The 19,081-nt window shown below is 40.7% G+C and overlaps 2 protein-coding genes across 3 annotated transcripts; both read right to left on the reverse strand.

Annotated features, from left to right (window-relative positions):
• Positions 1-2,651: 2,651 nt before the first annotated feature.
• On the reverse strand, positions 2,652-10,310 carry camkk1b (calcium/calmodulin-dependent protein kinase kinase 1, alpha b). 2 transcript variants are annotated; one of them, XM_062385223.1, is made up of 17 exons: positions 10,179-10,310; positions 9,030-9,362; positions 8,886-8,933; positions 8,737-8,790; positions 8,594-8,645; positions 8,242-8,372; positions 7,663-7,699; positions 7,522-7,543; positions 7,309-7,397; positions 6,773-6,972; positions 6,575-6,628; positions 6,412-6,485; positions 5,854-5,941; positions 5,622-5,750; positions 4,881-4,984; positions 3,756-3,803; positions 2,652-3,289 (listed from the first exon to the last, which is right to left on the reverse strand). In XM_062385223.1, the coding sequence occupies exons 2-17, from the start codon at positions 9,282-9,284 to the stop codon at positions 3,229-3,231; spliced, it is 1,446 nt and encodes a 481-aa protein (XP_062241207.1). In that variant the 5' UTR covers positions 9,285-9,362; positions 10,179-10,310; the 3' UTR covers positions 2,652-3,228. The 2 variants fall into 2 exon arrangements, with proteins under 2 accessions (XP_062241207.1, XP_062241208.1); XM_062385224.1 differs by having other exon boundaries at positions 9,030-9,357; positions 10,179-10,281.
• Positions 10,311-13,897: 3,587 nt separating this feature from the next.
• On the reverse strand, positions 13,898-18,923 carry LOC133952319 (mitochondrial uncoupling protein 2-like). Its single transcript, XM_062386712.1, has 6 exons — positions 17,650-18,923; positions 16,983-17,190; positions 15,990-16,193; positions 15,730-15,831; positions 15,344-15,524; positions 13,898-15,254 (listed from the first exon to the last, which is right to left on the reverse strand). Exons 1-6 carry the CDS (start codon positions 17,773-17,775, stop codon positions 15,152-15,154), a joined length of 924 nt encoding a protein of 307 aa, XP_062242696.1. The 5' UTR covers positions 17,776-18,923; the 3' UTR covers positions 13,898-15,151.
• Positions 18,924-19,081: the final 158 nt, after the last annotated feature.

Here is a 19,081-nt window from a genome sequence, read left to right on the forward strand (position 1 = left end):
TGGCAACAGTTTCCACAGAAATCTTTGCTCAGGAACACTCCTTGTTCAAATAACTGCAACGAGCAGAGAAATGGGCTGACTGCAGGAATACGAATGGTCTCATGAACCATTTTAGATTGCCTGGTCCAACTTTATTTAGTCTATTTGAATTCAGCTAACACGGACACTGTAACGTGAGAGTTCATGTAATTCAATGTTTTTCTAATCTTGCCGTTTTGTTCTGGGGTTGCGCTGTATCAAAACAGGATAAAGGCTTGGAGGATTTGAGGCTCTCAGATACATTATACGTATAACATGCAAAACCGCCCGTGTGACCAGATTTACGATAATTATTGTATTTGATCATTCTGCCCTCTGTATGATATATGATCAATAATGCATGATGTACAAGGATTTGACACTAAGTGTTATCAGTTGGAATGTGTTTACACATATTTTCTTGCATAAAGTCCTTCCAGCTAATTTTTCAAAGAAGAACGTGAATATGGACCCCTACGTCTGTATTTACCTTAATGGATTTAAAATATAAAAGTATGAGCTACTTTAATAACCTTTCATTATATAGATGTAAATATGTAATTTAAAGTTAGCTTATACCACACCAAAGTGTATGAATCCAGGGTCTACAGGAATACTGTTACTTTGCTAGCTTGGCTAGTTAGCATTTAGCAGTAATTTATCTGGTTTTCTATTTTCACATTAAACAAAGACATAAGCAATTAGAAATTTGGGGTAATTTAGCCTCATGCCCACAGTGTTAGGAAACAATTCCACATGATATTATTGTATGGACAGTTATTATGAAGATGAGGCCTATTAGCTTAGCTTAGTGACTGTTGAAAACTGGGGAATAAGCCTAGCTGTGGAATGTAGGCTAACCTACTAGCACCTAGCTGTCTCTAGTGTTGCTAGTTGTACCAAAACATTAGCTTAAAACTACAACTTTTTCTTTATTAGGTTTTATTTATTAATTTAGTTAAAAAAAAGGAACAAACTAGATGCAGTTTGTTAAATTTGGAGCGAAGCTGCTGGGGACATTTTAACCTTCAGACGCAACCCAGCTGTTTTGCCCTCCTTTGATTAATCATGCTAAATAAGCTAACAGCACGGTCAATGTTTTGGAAGGGGCTAATGCTTCATTAGTAAATTAACATTGGCTAGGATTAACTGAATCATGCGTAATCCTGTACAGCTCAATTATTTCACCACGAGTCCGTTAAAATTAGATTTTTGTGGTTTTCTCTTGAGCAACAGATGTGTTCTATATAATTTATGCTGTGCTTGTGAAAAAACCCATCATTGTCTTGTCAGCGCCATCATTTCTTTTCCATCCTGTTGATCATCTGATGTTCCACCTACCACACACTCCTCCACCTTCAGGCCGGCTCACTGAAGCCTCCCTCGCTCCACAGCTGATGGGTTTTTGTGCAGACGCTTGGTGAATAGCTGTGATGGCGACTGCCAGTGGCCCTCGTGCGCGGGCATTTCACATTTTGCCGCATCATGCCTCCTCCTCCTCCTCCTCTCAACTGAAACATCTATTTTTGCAGCACAATCAAAGGAGAGAAAAGGGGCAGCGGTGGGATTTGCATTTGGCCAAATCCTCTAAAAGTACTTTGAGTGTTACATATTTCTGTTACTTCATACTTTTACGTCGCCACATTTCCGAGGTCAATATTGTAGCGTTAACTCAATTTCACCTTTCAGCTTCTGTGACTGGTTGATTTCCACATTCAAAATGTGAATATATACAAAATATTATTTTTTTGCTATGTAATGAATGTATTATTAGAGCTTGAGCAAGTTATCAGCATATAAAGTAGTTGAAATTAGCCCCAGCTAATGCAGTAATACAAATAATTGCATATCATTAGTGTGTATTACTCAAAAATACAATAGTTCTGCAGTATGCACATTCTTGATACCACATTCTGATGTTTACACTGTACTTTCACTTTAATGAGAATTCTAAATAGGGAAAGTTAACTTTTTCTACACTGTGGTATTGCTACTTTTACTGTCAGTATTTCTTCATGTCAGCCGACTTAAATAAAAATGTGAAACAGACATAAAATTTAAAAAACTTCAAATGGAATTTTGAAAGTTTTGGTGGCTTGTGTTGCAGAATTACCTCCCGATTGGACAGTGCTAATTTCAAAAACGTTAATGATTTATCTAACTATTCTAGACATTTAGTACATTTAATATAACTATTAGTTGAAGGTAGATTTATCTCTGTAGAAATTAGTTACAAACATTAACTCTGCAGTTACGAGGAGACAATATAATGCATGAAAACATGGAAATACATGGTTGTAATAGTATTAATTGTGTCTTCATAGCTCGAGTTGATACAGTTATCAGAGTTATTGCTGTCATCAAGGGCTCAAACTCAGGGCCTCTTTACTTACAACACAATGCTGCTCTCTTCTGGTCTGGAGGATACAGTGCATTTCTTACTGAAAGGCATTCAGATCAGGCCTTGGAAATAAAATGTGGCTGCAGAATCAGTGTTTAACGATGTATGATCCTGAGTGTTGCCTCTGAGCATATCGGGAGGGTTAAGAAGAATGCACAGCGATGTAGGAACATGTATTTACAGGAAGATTAAATCGCATTTTTAAGAAAGATTAAATGCAACAAATAAAATATACATATAAATATCACAATTCCTGTGTAAAACAAAAGCACAGACTATTGCTGAATGGGTTGATGAGGGAATCTAAGGACAGAACAAAGACTAATAAACAATTATCAGGCTGCCACAAGGCTGCCATCTAGTGGTTCAGTAATATTAATGTTTGCAGCAGAAACTGCATTTTCACAAAATCACCAATAGCTCTCTGCACTCACTGAAAGTCACCGTTTGAAATTGGAATTTTTTTTATTATCTTCAAGAGCTGTAGGAAAATGTAAAAATATCTTCTGTACCGAGCATATTTACATTTTTAAGAACAATCGAAAGAAAATAACTCATTACATTCATGGACAACAGATGATGCCACCAGTCGTTAAACCTGTAATTTAGATATCAACAAGAAGAATAGTAAGAATAACATCCAGTTTTAATTGCTGGAATTTTACATTTTATTTAGTGCACTATCCATCTTTTCAATATTCATTTTATCACAGAAGAGTTTTTGGACTAAAGTGATGAAGAACAATTAAGCACAGCAAGCATGACAGCAAAGCACTAAGATTTCAATCGGTGTCAATGCATGCGTGGATTTAATCGGTGCACTCTTCATACAGGTCCTCCAGCTCTCCGTCTCTGCTCCCCTCTCTGCTCCTGTGGACAAATACACTCCGTCAAGTTGTTGAAGGGAGGAGGAGGAGAAGGAGGAGGAAGAGGAGGAGGAGGAGGAGGAGGAGGAGGAGGAGGAGGAGGGGTGGAGCGGTAACACTAGACTAAAAATGTCACAGAGAACATGTTCTCCACAGGACAGCTCATCTTTTTTCATCCACATCAACCTCAAGAGGACACAGGAGAAGGAGGGAACAAAAAGCACTCAACAACAACCCTGTGTGTGTTTGTGTGTCCAGTTATTTTAGGTACAGCTCGCTGTTGAGAGATTTGCGTTGTCTTGCTTCTCTGAAATCCTCTTAAGGTTGAACAACTGATGAGCTGTGGTGTGTGTGTGTTTGTGTGTGTGTTTGTGTGTGTGCATGTGATGTGTGTGTGTGTGTGTGTGTGTGTGTGTGTGTTTGTGTGGAGCCTATGATAGATCAACATAAATGCTTTTAAAAAACTTTACCTCAAGGAAGGATGTAGCTGAGGTGAAGAACTCAAGCCCCAGGAACCACTGCAAGAAGGAGACGTGAAGTAAGAGGCCAGAATCCCAGAAACACTGGGTTTTCATTAAATCACTGTTAAACACAGACCTTATTGTAGCAGGACTGTGGCAGTTAGTCAGAAAGTCAAATATTTGGGTAAATAAGCTAATTTGCTCTTTACAGACTCAGATGTTATTGTTATTTCAATACATATGAAGCTAATATAGCTTAGCACAAAGACTGTAAATTAATTTCACCAGGGTTTAAAGCTGACAACGTCCATCAAGAAAGCCGACTGACATGATTATGACAACAAATTATAACCCTAACCCTAATACTTTGGACAGAGCCAGACGTTTCCAGCCTTTGTACAGAGCCACGGGCTGTTTGGCTGCAGCTTCATGTTTACTGAGCTGAAATCAATCATCTCATCCAAGTCTCAGTAGCACAGCAAATACTTTATTTACACATTATTTATTTACAAAAACGTAAAAATAGTGAAATGTGTTATTTTTAAAGCTGTCAGAAACAACTTCAACAAACCCATTATCAGCTAATTTGAATGTTCAGTCCCAACTGCTGTCGGACCGTTTCCACACAGGATCACATGATGGACAGAAAGCCTGGTCTCCACAGATTTCATTTGTGTGGGTGACCTCAGTGCTGTGAACGCTGTAGCACTGGTGGTGGTGTGACCGTGTGGAGGAGGATGTGGCTGCAGTTTCACATCTCTTTACATGGAGGTGTAATTAGCTGCTGTTCCCCTGGATTGTCAATGGGAAACTAAAGCAGCCTGACCATTATCACTACTGCTGCTGCTGCAGGGTTTTCCAATTAGCTAATAAAAAGAGGACAAACACTTTTATCTTGACCAAAACAAACTGTAACCTAGCACATCACTATTCAGAGATTAATGGCGTGGATATGATTGTTGATCCAATATGTTCAATGTATGAGTGGCGAACTACAACGTGTGAAGTTTTCGACTGACGGATCTATTTTTTGTTCAAGCGTCTGCTCGCTGCTTTGTGCTGTTGGAGGCCTAATCGCAGAGCTGGCAGTTTGGCAGAGCGGAGCAGGAAGGATTTGCAGAGTAGGCTACTTACGTAAGAAGACCTCCGGGGGCGGACATGGACCTTTCTGCCCGTCTGCCCAGACACTCAAAGGGATTACTGAAAGAGCGCTTCCTCAGCATGGTCTTCACCACAATCTGCAGTGGACATCACACAGTCTCAGAGAAAAGACAAGTCTCCACAACAAAAGATACCCTTTTGAATAGGGAATAAGAAGATATCTACTACAATCTAAAACTATTTTTATAACTATTCATGTCCACATCACCTATCCTGTAGTAAAATGTCACAACTTGAAAGGCGAAATTAAAAGCAAAATTTGATTTATTGTGTCCTCTATGAACCAATATGTATTTTTGTCCTGCCTGCCAACTTTTAACTGTTACCTCACTACTTTCTTGCAACTAAACTATATTTCTATGTGTTTAAATACTAATGTTGAAGTACATATATAACGTTTATTTTATAATAACAATAATGTGCAAGTGAGGTAAATGGTTCGGATTTAAAAAACTAAAACAATCTGAACCCAATTTGGGATAAACAAAAGAAAACTAATCATTATCATAAATTGTTAATAAAGATGGACGATGCATCTCCACTTCCTTCCACAGTAAGCCACCAGGGGGCGATTAGATGTTGGGCTTCACTTTTGGGATCTGTAATGTCCATCTTTATATACAGTCTATGGTCAGTAAGCACTGAGTCATGAGTTTGGGGCAGTGTGATCATTAAAGTGTTGACTGATGAAAGACAAGCAGCACGAGGACTCACCACAGCAGAAAGCTTGGGGATGAGCTTGACGCTGTTCTGCACCTCCTCCTCAGTGACTTCCAACGCCGTACAGTGCTCCTCCTCCAGGGGGAGCGGATCCGAGCCGTCCTCCGTCACCCACGGATGAAGCTGTAGCAACATTCACAAAACACCTTCATTACGACGAACCAACACAGATGGTGTTTTATATAATAATAACATGAGATGAGGTAATTCCTCTTTCTTTTGTGACCTTGATTTCAGGGATGGTGATTCTTGTTTCAGGATTTTTATCCAGCATCCGTTCAATGAGCTCCTGCAGTTCGCTACAAATCGATGGTCTGCGTAGATAGAAAAAGACAAATCGCATAACTATCTCTACAGTTTTACAGATAAACATATTTAAGCTGTGGCTGCAAACCTGGCAAAGGATTCAGAAGAGAAATAAATACTGACTGGGTGAGTAATTGACACAAAAATTACAGCATATGTGTTGGACTTTTCCCATTGGTCAATGCGAAATGATTTGAACAGTTTCCTTTACCGCTTTGATACCATGTACAGTATGTGCAGTATTATGCTTGATACTCAATAGTATTTATGGTATTATTATTCAATCATTTCTGGATAAGAGCTACTTATAATGTATTCTTCTGTTGTAAATTCGTTTCTGTTGTGAAGAAAGTCTGCTTTATTTTTAGCAAGCTAAAGAAACATGGCAGCTTTAATGCTAACATCAAAAGGCGAGAAACTTTTAAACTTTCAATGACGAGCGTGACTGTAAAGACAGATCGGTCGACTCTTTGCTTACGTCTCTGGAAAGTCCACAGGTTTGTTCGTGATTTTGATTCGCAGGGCGACGATGTATTCGTCATAAAAAGGACACTGTAACAGAACACACAACATTTAATGATATCAGTATTAAAAGAACATGTTAAAATGAAATTTATTTATTTTACGTGCATTTTACGTACCTTCCCGAAGACAAAACAGTAGAGCGTGACTCCCATCGCCCACACGTCTAACGCCTGGAAAACAAACGCATGTCAGTACTGAAAAGCTCTCAGAGGGTGGTGAGACAACAGTGTGAGTCACAGTCAGACCCCATGTAATGAACTGATGATGACCACCGTCAGGTCACCAGGCGACCAGCAGGGGACGGTTTGTCTCACCTTTCCACTGAAGCCCTGCTCCTGTTCGCTCATCATCTCAGGGGCCATGAAGGCCGGGGTCCCCGCCGTGCTGGACAGGAGGGCGTCCGCCCCCTCAAACTCGTTGCTCACGCCAAAGTCAGCGATCTTGACATGGCCGTCGTCTCCCAGCAGCAGGTTGGAGGGTTTGATGTCTCTGTGGATGATCTTGTGGTAATGCACTGCAGAAAATAACGGATAGAAATAATATTTTCAACATCCACGGAACGTTATTATCAAGATGAATCCTTATTTCTACAGAATTTAAATGTACAAAGCAGCAAATTAAAACTGATCATCAGATTTAAAAAGACAGAAGTTACTGACTACAAAATCTGTTTTGTATCACTTTACTTTATAGTCACCTATTTAGAATTTATAAGCATTTGTATATATTAAATACATTTACAGCCACGTTATAGTGTGTTGTACACAATTTATTACAGGTTTATAAACTACTGAAATAGGGTTCCTTTACATGGAGCTGTTATGTGATTACTAATATCATTATAACTTACAATACTCTATTCCCAGGATGATGTCTCTGAAGTAAAAGCGAGCCTGCTCCTCTGTGAACGGGTCGTCTGTCGGCACCTCCATCACCGGGCTGACGTCAACATTAGAGGTGGAGATAAAGAAATTAAAGATTCACACTATATCTCACGGAATGACCAACTTTTTGTGAGTGTTTAAGAACAAAAATGTTAATGCACAAAAAAACAACAACATACCCTTTAGTCACCAACTCGAAGGCTTGAGGAAAAATAATCAGATTTTCACGCCTTCATACATTTGGGCTGATATTGTGTTTATCCTATCGATACATGAGGAGCTAAGTTCAGTGACTGCAAAGTGGATGAGTGTGTCCCTACCCATATGAAGTCCATCTTCATCAGGATCATCAAGCACCTGCAAAACACATTTTTACCAGGTCTTGTGTTCTGTCTTTTTTAACACAAATTCTGTTTATTTGTGCTATAGGAAGAATTATCATGTGGTATTAAAGGCCATGAATACCCGTGGTAAAACTCCACAGATTACCTCATCTAGTTTGAACAGAGATAGCTGTTCTCGGGCCTCAATGTAAACCTTCAGCAGTAACATTATACATAGTTTGGTGACAACATGTAGTCCAATAATTACCTCAATAACAAACCAAAAACACTTCTCTGCACATCTCTTTAGTTCAGACTCTTTTGTTGTATGTATTTTTAAGCTAATATTAAAACTCTACAATGTTAAGTTTGCAATGATTAAACATATTTCAGAATTTTCAATTTCTGCAAATGGATCATAAGGAATATTCCACACTCTTCCTTTAAGACTCTGTATTAATCTTTTCACTAAAGTATATCACCCCTTCTTTTCTTTCCATATTTGTCCTGCACTCCATCACCATATATCCAACACGTTAGAAGCATGTCTGTCGAGCTCAGAGTCATGTGACTGACCTCCACCAGTTTAACAACATTATGATGGTCGAGCTTCTTCAGGATGGCAATCTCTTTGTATACTTTCTCCAGATACAGCGCAGCTTTGGGCAACGGATCCTGTGAGTTTGATCTTGGAGGAGGCAGGCGGCCTGAGAACAAACAATCACACACACACACACACACACACACACACACACACACAAAAACACACACACACACACACACACACACACACACACACACACACACACACACACACACACACACACACACACACACACACACACACACACACACACACACACACACACGGATTATCACCAGAGAAAATTTATTTAAAATGTTAGTAGAGAAGGAGATTCTCACTCACGCAGAAATCCACACAGCCTCATCAGCTTCTTCTTTGAAACGACTTTCATCGCCTGATCAAACGAGAGTCGTCGGACAAAAGTTGAACCAATTCTTGTGTTAACACTTTGACCGTTACTGCACAATTTAGGAGTTTCAACTCACGTAGTACTGTTCAGAATCCTCATCGTAAGCTAACTTCACCACTCCATATGAACCCTGCAGAGTAAAAACAACCAGTGCATATAACTTAGCTTAAACTCATCACATCTGTTTCATCCGGATCAATAATCTATTACATGTTTATTAATCACCTTTCCAATCTCATTCTTCAGCTTGTACTGGTTGAGCTGGACACAGTCCTGCAGAGTTTGAAAGGGAGATTTCAATTAGTGAAACATTTCAGGTGTAATATGTGATCTGTTCAATTATGCTTGTGCAAGGTCAGGACTCCTCACATCAGCATCTGTGATGGACACACGTTTGGTCTCGATGGTGGGCTGCCGGGCTATGCGGGGCCCTCGCTCCTGCAGAGACATCTTCCTTTCCGTGAGCCGAAGTCTCTGAGTGCTGCTGGGCCTCGGAGCACCGGCCCTGTTGCCGTTGGGCGGTGTCAGGCGGCTGGCGGCCATATTCATGGCAGCCACCAGGTCGGCCAGCTCCCCGTCGTGCTCCGGGTCCGGCTCCGCCCTGCAGGCAGTGTCTTCACTCATGATAATGGATGCTCCTGCACCTATAGCTGAACGTCCCTGAGGTGGTTTGGTAGAGGTAACCGAGGAGGCATCACTGCACTGAGACGTGTGGGTGGCAGAAATGAAGACATGAAATCACACACAAACACACACACACTCACAAGTACAGAACCACAAAGCTGGATTCAGTGATTTGACACTTGTCTGACTAGGGTAATTTTCATTGTTGGTTAATTTATGTGGAGACAAAATCCAAATACCTAAACCTGAGAGTCACCTGATAAACCAAACTATTGTCTGCCGACGTTAAGCTTTTTAGCAGCTTTTTATCCTTGGAGATTCCTCTCAAGCAGGTTTCTGGACTCTGCAAAGGCATCTTCAGACCAAACATGAATGAAAATCCCTGTCAGAGCTGAAACAGTCAATATAAACATGCATGGTTTGTTTAAAGGCATCTTTTGCGGGTCCAGAGGAGCTACAAACTGTTGTTGGCCAGTATCAGAACTTCAAACCAGTTTTCTTATAGTAGTATTAACATTTCATTATCTGAACACGCAAATAAATGAAGGATTTTCCCAATGAACTCCTTGTGAGCTGTTTCATAAGCGTGCATGATTGAAAAGCTTCTTATGTCACATAGAGGAACGAGTTTACAGGTAGGGCAAGTGAACTGACAATACAGCGGAAGACTCACACATTGTTAACTTTCTCTGTGTGTGTGTGTGTATATATATATATATATATATGAATATGTATAAAAAAATCCAGAACTATGTAAAATGGGTTTTAAAATTGGTCTTTTAAATAACAGCAGTAAAAGCCTCCAATTCCTCTGAATACCATTCAACATATATGACCCAGATAAACTAATCCATACAAGTTGAATATAATAAGTAGATAATTGACTGGACTCACACAGTGGAGTTGTCCTATGTCGAGGGCGGCTGGGGTTAATCTGCATATCGTCCTGCTGCTCTCAGGAGGGGAAACTCCTCCATGTCTCAGTGCAGGACTTTCACTGAGGAGCAGGGAGGAAACTCAGCAGCGCTCGTCTTAAGGATTAGCTCAGGCCACATATAGACTCAGGAGTTATTCTGAGGGAGGCTGTGTTCCCTCCTGCAGGCTCCACCCTGTCCCAGGAAGGACAAAACACTCCCAGGACAGCGGATGCAAAAACACAGGATAACACACAGCACACCTCATAGTTGTTGATATCACACATCACTCAATTTAAATTTTTTTGGGTCATATAAAATACATGAGCAGATTAATTTTAGACTATAATGGGTAATACAGGGAATAATGATCGTGGTGCTGTTATTTATCAATGCTTGCATGTTTCAGATGAGATAGAATTAAACCAATACTTGGGAAAAAAAATGTATTAACCCACCAAGAATACATTATTTCTTAATACATTTCAAAAATAAATAAAATAGATAGAACAAAATATTGTTTAGATGCATGTAGTGTTTTATTCTTTTATTTATCACCTTTATGTGTGATGTGGTTTATGCCTCTGTAGAAGTGCCAGTAAATATTGATAGTTTGAAAAATGTAGAACAGCATTGAAAATATTTGAACATCAAGAACTAAAACAACCACAGAAATACACAGAATGACCCAAAAGAGACAGAAGATGATCTCAAGCACAAAATGAACACAAATAAATGAAAAAAAGGACGAAGAGAGACTCTAACTTTCAGTTGTTGTGTTTGTAATTACCCAGAAAGCAGAATTTTCAATTTACACCTACATAAAAAATACAATAGCTATAGTGAGCAACAACAATGTGTTTAAATTACTTGAACAGTAATGTTTGTAAGAAGAAACCTTTGATCTATTGAAGCCCATTATGGTCTCCGGTCTTATTTTTGATGGGGATTTTCCAACAGTCCCTGAATGCAGCATAGACAGCTCACCTTGCATCAGGTACCAAAGTCTGCGCTCCCAGAGCTGAGGGTCATCATGTCTCTGCCGCAGGTTCAGCTCCGAGGTTTGAGGACCAGAGAGCTGCGGGAGCTGCTGGAGGACGAAGACAAAATACATCACATCATCAGCTGCAGTGAGAAGGTGAGAGACAGAAAGACATATTTTCACATATATGGAAAATGTGTGTGTACATGAATGCATTGTGTATTTAAATCTTGCAGGGTTTGGCTAAAGTGCAAAACTTTCAGGAGTTTTGAAAGTGTGTGTGTTTCCAGTTTCAGGGACTTCAGAGCGCTGTGGAGAAGATGCTGGCTTCAAATCAAAAATTGGCAAAGTTCAGTCTTTCCCAAAAAACTAAATTCAGAGATGCTAAGCTGCTGCTCGCGATGAAATACAAGGAGCTAGAAAGACGCAGAAGCATCATTCAGGCCAAACAAGAACAACTCGGTGAGTTCTTAAATGTATAATGATAGATTTTTGTTCTCCTATGGCTGTTTTGAATGTGCATTGCCATTGTGAAGATAGTTTCTCCTCCTTCTGCAGCAGAGAAATACAGTGTTTACTATGCACAACTGTGTCTCCTGAAAAAGATAAATCATGCAGAGGAGGAGTGTGAGGTAAGGATGCACTTCTGTTTTAAAAGTCAGCATTTTGGCGTAATGTAATTTTAAATATTAATAATGTCCAAATGTCAGGATGTATTCAAGCACCTTGACATTAATTTGTTTCAAAGACGAAGCTTTCAAATCCAGCTGTTGTCAGGTAGAATGATTTTACACCCACCGTCCTTTAAAGGATTGAAGAGCAGCAACATTTGGGCTTAACGACAATACCCGAGACTCAGGGGAGCGGATAAATAAGATCTAAATCAACCTGGTTTAAGCCAAGACCATTAAAATGTCAGAAGCTAATGAGAGGTTCAATATATTGAGGGTCAATAATGAAATATGTCTCCTGACAGCTGCTCTTCCAAAGGTTTGCAAAGAGGAAAATGCAGCTGGCAGATTTCTTGGATTCTTTTCTCAACCTGCGCGGACGTCATCACATCAGGTTGATCGAGGTGAAGAAACTCGAGGAAACGATTCAACGTGAAGAGACATCAAGACTCAGGGAGTTTCACCCTGAAGCTCAGGGTTTCTCAGTGATCTTTCCTGAGCAGGTCCACAACCCCTGCCTCCCCGCAGTGTGCAGTCTAACCACAGCTGTCTTCTCTCTTTCCTGCTGCCACCCTGCTCTCCTGCCCTTTTGTGACCATGGAGTATCTGCCCGATATCTATCCACACCACACTTACCGATGTGTTTTCAGTCTTTTTGTCCAGGAGAATACGGACGAGGCCCCAAGCGGCCGACAGTCCCCGTCCGTCTTGAGCCACTGAAGGTGAAGCAGAGGAGGCATCAACAGGCGCCACAGTGACGTTTGATCCAGTCTGAATGAATGTCTTTTTGAGATTTGTGATTTTCTACCTTAACCAATAGTCTTTAGAGTATTAAAAAAAACATGTCTACAACTTTACATCTTTTACTGTAACACTGAGGAAGATGCAATGAACAAATCTCAATGGCAGTGGGAGAGAAGGAACTTACATTTAATAAAAAATATTAATTTGAAGCTCATCTAAATAACAATAATTAGGACATAAACATATTTTCTTGTACATGGACAATACAATATTATATCATATATAATAATGTGACTAATAGGAAAATCGATTCTGTCCAACAATCCTGAATAAATAATTTTGTGTTAAATAAAAAAACATAAATACCTTTTTCCACTGCACCTGCAAAATGAACGATGGCCCCCAAATGAAAGATGAATAACTTTGTCCATGACCGTGCTCCATCAATAACTGTTATTGACCGAAATCCCACATTTTTATCATTTTGTGCATAAAGAGTTTCTTCTCCTCTCGTAAATATTTATAAGTTTGCAACCGAAAAGGAGGGAACCGCTTTTGTCTGATAAATGAACAATAACATGGATTGTAAACAGCTGATTGAACAAAAGACAACATGACCGGTGAGAACATGTGTGTCAGAAAAATACTGAGCAGAACAGTGAACTTGAACTTCCCACAGAAACTCGATATCTCCGGTCATTAGTGAGCACAGACTCCTGCCAACGTCAGCAAAAGACCATTAATACCACTTTTTGTACATCTGACCATTACCCCTCCTCATCCTCACATTTAACTGGACATATTTTAAGTCTTTTACCATAATCCTGTAAAATGTATCACTAGTTCCCTGTCTTGGAAGTTTCCCTCCCGGTGGACTCAGCAGGACTCTGGGTGAGGGTTACCCAGGGTGCCATATGGCCCTGGAAAAGCTTGCCATACCAGTTCAACCATGGAGGAACCTCACTGGCACGACAGGAGATGACGATCAAGGCGGAGTGTGTTCATGTGACACCGCTGCCTTCAGTTACATCTTTTGTCTGCAGCCGCTTTTGTCCCACAAGACTGAAATTGGGCAATTTTCTCGTCTGTCAGCTCCTCGTTTTGTGCTTCTTGCCTCATTCACCTCAGCGTCTCTGTGATAACTCGTTAAAATGCTCCAATAAAGCCGACGTACACTGAAGAATATACATTCAAATTATAACAAGCTGACTAAAGACTATGCTCTGAAAAATGGGGTCCCATATGTTCATCCCCCCCTTGTTTAATCTGCACTTTCAAAAGGAAAAATAAAAACACCATAAATGGATTTTTTGGGTACTTTATTTTATATGCAAAATAAATCCTATGGATGTGGTTTCAGTGTCCTGCTTGATTTGTATCATTTACCTAGTGAACAAATACAAATATGCATATTTGTATAGGACATAACATGAAATGTAAAATCCATATATCATGTATAATTCACAGTTTGCAGAATATAAAATAAAATTGCTGTGTTTTCTGTATTCAGATAATCATTCAAATAGAAAAACGTTTGGCTTTGGCTCATTCCTAATAGGACTGGATCAATACAGCACAACTATTTTAATGATAATTCATACTTATTTTTAATGCAAATTAAGAATTTTTCCTGGTTCCACATTCTCAGTTGTGAGGATTTTCTTTTTTCCTTTGTCTTGTGTGACATACATTTAATATTAAGGTAATATTGTGTAAACATGAGTCAAAGAAAACAAGTTTTTTGAAATTTCATGACAATTTTTAACCTTTTTTTTATATACGACTACAAGTCATTAATTGTAAATCAAAATAATCAACAGAGGTAAACCTAACGACTTATGTGCGTATGACAGACAGTGGCTTGTCACATTAAAAACATTTCCCCTGAAACCAACCATTAGATACAAAACTCCAACCAAGAAAACCTAGAAAAGTAGTAAGTTGGCTGAAACGTTATATCCTCACCCACACCAGATTCAGTTAATTGGCCTTTTCACAGCTGACCTTTTGACCTGTCATAGTGGGATAAGCACAGCTATTAACAGCATGGATCTGCTGTATTCAAGTGCCCCAGTAAAGCTGAGGAGACACTTACAAGATGTGTGAAATCCTCATGTTTTAATCTGCGTTGAGAGCCTGTGACTTCACTCACACATTAAATTGTACCGTTCTATTATCAAGAAGAAAGAAAGAATGGAAAGCTACTGGCACGGAGCCAGATAAGAGGAATCTGACAGTGGTGTCATTACAGTCTCCTGAAAAATGTATTGAATCAATTACTGCAGCATGTTACAACGTCCTCTGTGAAAAGGCCTAAAACAACATATATAAAACATGTATAACAATGTGCGCATGTCATGAAAAAACTCATGCACCTTCCCTGTAGTATTCCGAGGGCCTCTTCATGGGCAGTACAGTAGGTGAAGATGTACAGTTTCATCCCTGAGGAGGAGCAGGTCCAGACCGGCAGCAGCTCTCTCTCTCTCTCTCTCTTTAAGATCGTCCTGCTTCATCGCTCCGGTGCCTCAGCAGCTGTCCCCCAGGAGCCAGTGAGGACTAGCAGGTCTGCTGAAACCTCACCACCGCTCTCTTGATCTGCTCGTAGCTCATAAACATCACGATGTTCCAGGAGCCCAGGCGAAGAAACGAGGGCACAAAGCTAAAGAGTTTAGAAAGGATTGAGATTTAAATGTATTTTTTTTTGCTTTGTTCAACATATAACTTTGCATCTATGCTGCAGCAACATACCCCTTATAGAAAGCTGTGGGCCCCTCTTTAATGAGCATGGTGAGGGCACAGTTCATGGCACCGCTGTACTGCCCGGGGACTGAGTTCATGAAGCGGGTTTTGACCACGTCCACCGGGGACGCTACGATGGTGGTGCAGAAACCTGCAGCGAAGCCGGCGGTGAAGTGACACGGCATGTTGTCTGTGGAAATATCAAACTTTAATCAGGGACACAAAGAGCAAAGAAGTATTTCTACTGTACCATCTCACACTGCATTGTATCGTCACTGTCATCTCTACTATTTTATATCGCCTTGTGTTTTTCTTAATTCCTTTTCATGTGGAGCAACAAAGGTGAAGTTAAAGATCTGCAATGTTGAGGTTTGTATTCCAGGGATCGAACTCACCTGTCATCAGTTTGTTCTGCAGGATGAGCTCTTTGATGATGTCATACGTCACCAGCTCGGAGCAGTTCACGATGGCATTACGAGTTATATTTGGGAAAACACCTTGAAAAATACAAGTTTTTTAAGGATAATATTCAACCTGAATATGATAAATATAAGTCAAATCCAGTGAGTCAGTGCTGCTCAAATCTTAGACGTCTAACACACTAACTTTACAACAATAGCACAGACAGTTACATTAGCTCCACATTTTACTGCACCTTTCCAGAGCCCTCTGACGCCTTCAACCCTGGCGATGGTCCTGTAGGCGTCGATGGTGCCGCTGTACCTCTTCGCGGAGCCGCCCTCCGGCAGGCGACCCTGGGCCTGGAACCTGACTTTGACCACATCAGTCGGCTGAGCCAGCACCACAGCCATGGCCCCCGTGGTGCAGCCCGCCAGCAGCCGAGTCCCGATTCCTACGTCTGTTGCAACAAGGAACACGCATTAGACTGCACAAGCCAACAGACAGCAGTGTTGTTAACAGTCAGATCTGTTTTACTCCAGATTGACCACTTCATATGTGATTTTGGAAATATTGATATTTAGTATATACGCCGTATATTTGAGTTTATCATTGCAAAGTGCAGCCACAGCACCTCGTATAGTGCAAGTTGTGTTTCTATCTGCTATCTCTATTTATTTTGACAGAGTAGTTTTCTTCTTTCTGTCTTTCTATGTGTCTCCCAGCCTCCCTGACAGGTAGGGCCTCCAGGATAAACACACATCTGTCCCCTGGGAAAGGAATCTGCCCTGTGACCGACATCCTGTGGCAGGTTTCTGCAAAACCAGTTCTTAGCACATGCAGCTCTTTCTTTCAGTCAGTTTTCTATGCACAGGAACATTAGAGTTACTTGACTTCTCCAGTGCAGGTGATATTTCTCACACTTGTTGACAGTGTTTCAACCGCCTGAGGGTAAACTGGTCCAACAAGCTGTTGTTGACGAAGCAACCGAAGGGTTGTTTCTATTTTTGAACTTATCTATTTGTATCCCGTAACTTATTGTTTTTGTATAGATATACTATACATAATGTAATTACCCAGTGTGACTTCATAATGATACTAATCATTGGTTGCACTAATGTTGAAATAAGAAGTGTTTAAACAATTTGCACAATATCCAATTAGAAAGTTGCTGCAAACTAAACTGGGATGTAGATTTGAATGGAAACAGATTTCTGCGGCTGCACATCTGGACTGCTTGGTGACTCACTCTCTGATCCTCGGCTGTAGACCTGCTTGATGGTGTCGTAGAGGCCAATCCGCACCGAGGCGAAGCTCATCTGTCTCTGCAGCCCGGCCACCAGTCCACTGTACAGACTCCTGGAGCCCTCGGTCTTCACCATGGTGTAGATGGTGCCAAAAACCCCCCTGAACCTCGCCCTCTGGACTCCCACCGGGGGCTTGGATTCACCTTGGATCTGGAGTGAACCATGAAATTATTTAAGTCTTACATTGCTCAACTCAGGTTGAAGTAACCATATAAAGTTTAAATGCCTGTTCTTTGGTAGGCTTGTTTTCATTGTTGTAAGTGTTGTATCATTGATGATATATAGTCTATGGTACTTGACTGCACACGGGGAGATACTCCTGGATTAGGGCACGGTTTAGCAACCTGAGGAGGTGTTTACTTTCTATATCAACAATAACACAGGAATTACAATATTATATTATGCTGAGTTTTGATGGCTTATGTTGGTTCAAGGAGATTATTACATATTGGGTTTGTGTAAAGTGCTTTGACAACTAACAGATTCAATGCAGAGAGACTTTTAGAAAAATAAGTGCTTTGACAGTTAACTCAGAGAAGTCCAAACATAGACATGTGAGCTATCTAATGTTACATACCACTGGGGGTGGTTGTGTATTGATGAGCTCACCTGCAGTCTGACTTTGGCTGTGTCCAGGGGGAAAGTGACTAGGTCGGCCACGCAGCCAGCTGTTCCTGCTGAGAAGACCTTGACAGCGGCTGAAGGGGCCAGATCGACCGTCCCTCTCCCAGCCATGACCTGTTACTCGGCTCAGACGATCAGCTAAATTCTATCCACCTCAACACCGAGCCTGGCCCATCGATCAATCAATCGGAATCCGATAAAGCAGCTTAAGCCCAGTGTCACCTGTAATGCTTCATATCCTACGACATGAACGCCGTCCCTGTCAGGACTTCCAGTCCCGGGATCAGATGCCGGTGAGCCGGCTGCTTCAGCCAGAGTCAAGTCCCAGGTAATAAAATGATGTGTGTTGAAAAGCAGGAGCGCAGGTGATCCATAAAAAACTCTGATCTATCAAACCACCACAAAATTATGAAATCAAGAACAAAGCAGGTAGTAGTCTGCCTCCTCGAGAAGCTGCTCAGCTACTGAAACACCTGACTGAGTGTAGAGACACACCAGTCTTTGCTGCTGCTGCTGCTGCACCGCCCAACATGAGCAGACACATGACAGGCAAACACTCTGCTGCAGCTCTGAGGAATGTCAAGAGGCTCCTACATCACCAGCAGGAATGTAGCATTGAAGAGTAAATGTATAGAAGCATTTCAAAAATATAGTTGAATCTTCAAGAAAAAAGTGTAAATGTCATGAATAAAAAAGTTAAACAAATAAATAAACACTTTCTAAATTTAGAAAAGTTGCTTTAGTCAGTCTAAAGTCTTCCAAGAGGTTCTGCTCCACAATGCTCAGATGCTGTTTTAAAGCCAGTATGTGGAGGCTTGTAGGACGATTTCATTACTGAATTTGATCCTGATCTTATGAAAGTGGAACATGGCGGACAAAGACAACAGACATACCAAGTACCAAAGAGTACCTGGCATCACCTCCAACCTCCACAGGGCAGGGCTGATGTTGTTACCGTCTCATCAGGTCATATGCAAGTCAGAATCAGACCAGACTGGAATTAACAAAGAACTGCAGGGATGAGAAACTGTTTCGAGGTTTTTCTGGTCTGCAGAGAACAAGAGTAGCCTCCGGCGCAGAGAAGGAAAAGAGTTGGACATGATCCAAAACAAACAAGCTCATCTGTGAAGCGCCGGGGAGGAGACGTCATTGAATTACCTCCAAAAGCAATGATCCAAATCAACAAGACACCTTGCAGAGTTGTATGCTGCTCAAATAGATCACAAGCCTTTAACCTGGTAGAGCTGCATTTCATTTCCTGAAGAAGTAAGCTCAAGGAGAAACACCACAAAAACAAACAGGAAGTAAAAGAGTCGGCAGTAAAAAAAAAGGTTGAACATGTGTAAATGTCAATAACAGGAAATGGAGAATGAACTCCTGAGTGTTCATATTTTGAGTTAAAAACTAAAATGTCTTC

Source organism: Platichthys flesus, chromosome 4, assembly GCF_949316205.1.
Source record: "Platichthys flesus chromosome 4, fPlaFle2.1, whole genome shotgun sequence".
NCBI lineage: Eukaryota > Metazoa > Chordata > Actinopteri > Pleuronectiformes > Pleuronectidae > Platichthys > Platichthys flesus.

Excerpts from the sequence above, each read along its gene's own strand:
- camkk1b (XM_062385223.1), bottom strand. The coding sequence starts at position 9,284 with ATGAGTGAAGACACTGCCTGCAGGGCGGAGCCGGACCCGGAGCACGAC. Across the intron at positions 7,544-7,662 it reads TGAAGATGGACTTCATATGG|CCTTCGAGTTGGTGACTAAA; the intron begins GTAGGGACACAC and ends TTTTTCCTCAAG. Across the intron at positions 7,398-7,521 it reads TTCGAGTTGGTGACTAAAGG|CCCGGTGATGGAGGTGCCGA; the intron begins GTATGTTGTTGT and ends TGTTGACGTCAG.
- LOC133952319 (XM_062386712.1), bottom strand. The coding sequence starts at position 17,775 with ATGGCTGGGAGAGGGACGGTCGATCTGGCCCCTTCAGCCGCTGTCAAG. Across the intron at positions 15,525-15,729 it reads GCAGAACAAACTGATGACAG|ACAACATGCCGTGTCACTTC; the intron begins GTGAGTTCGATC and ends ATATTTCCACAG. Across the intron at positions 15,255-15,343 it reads CCCACAGCTTTCTATAAGGG|CTTTGTGCCCTCGTTTCTTC; the intron begins GTATGTTGCTGC and ends TAAACTCTTTAG.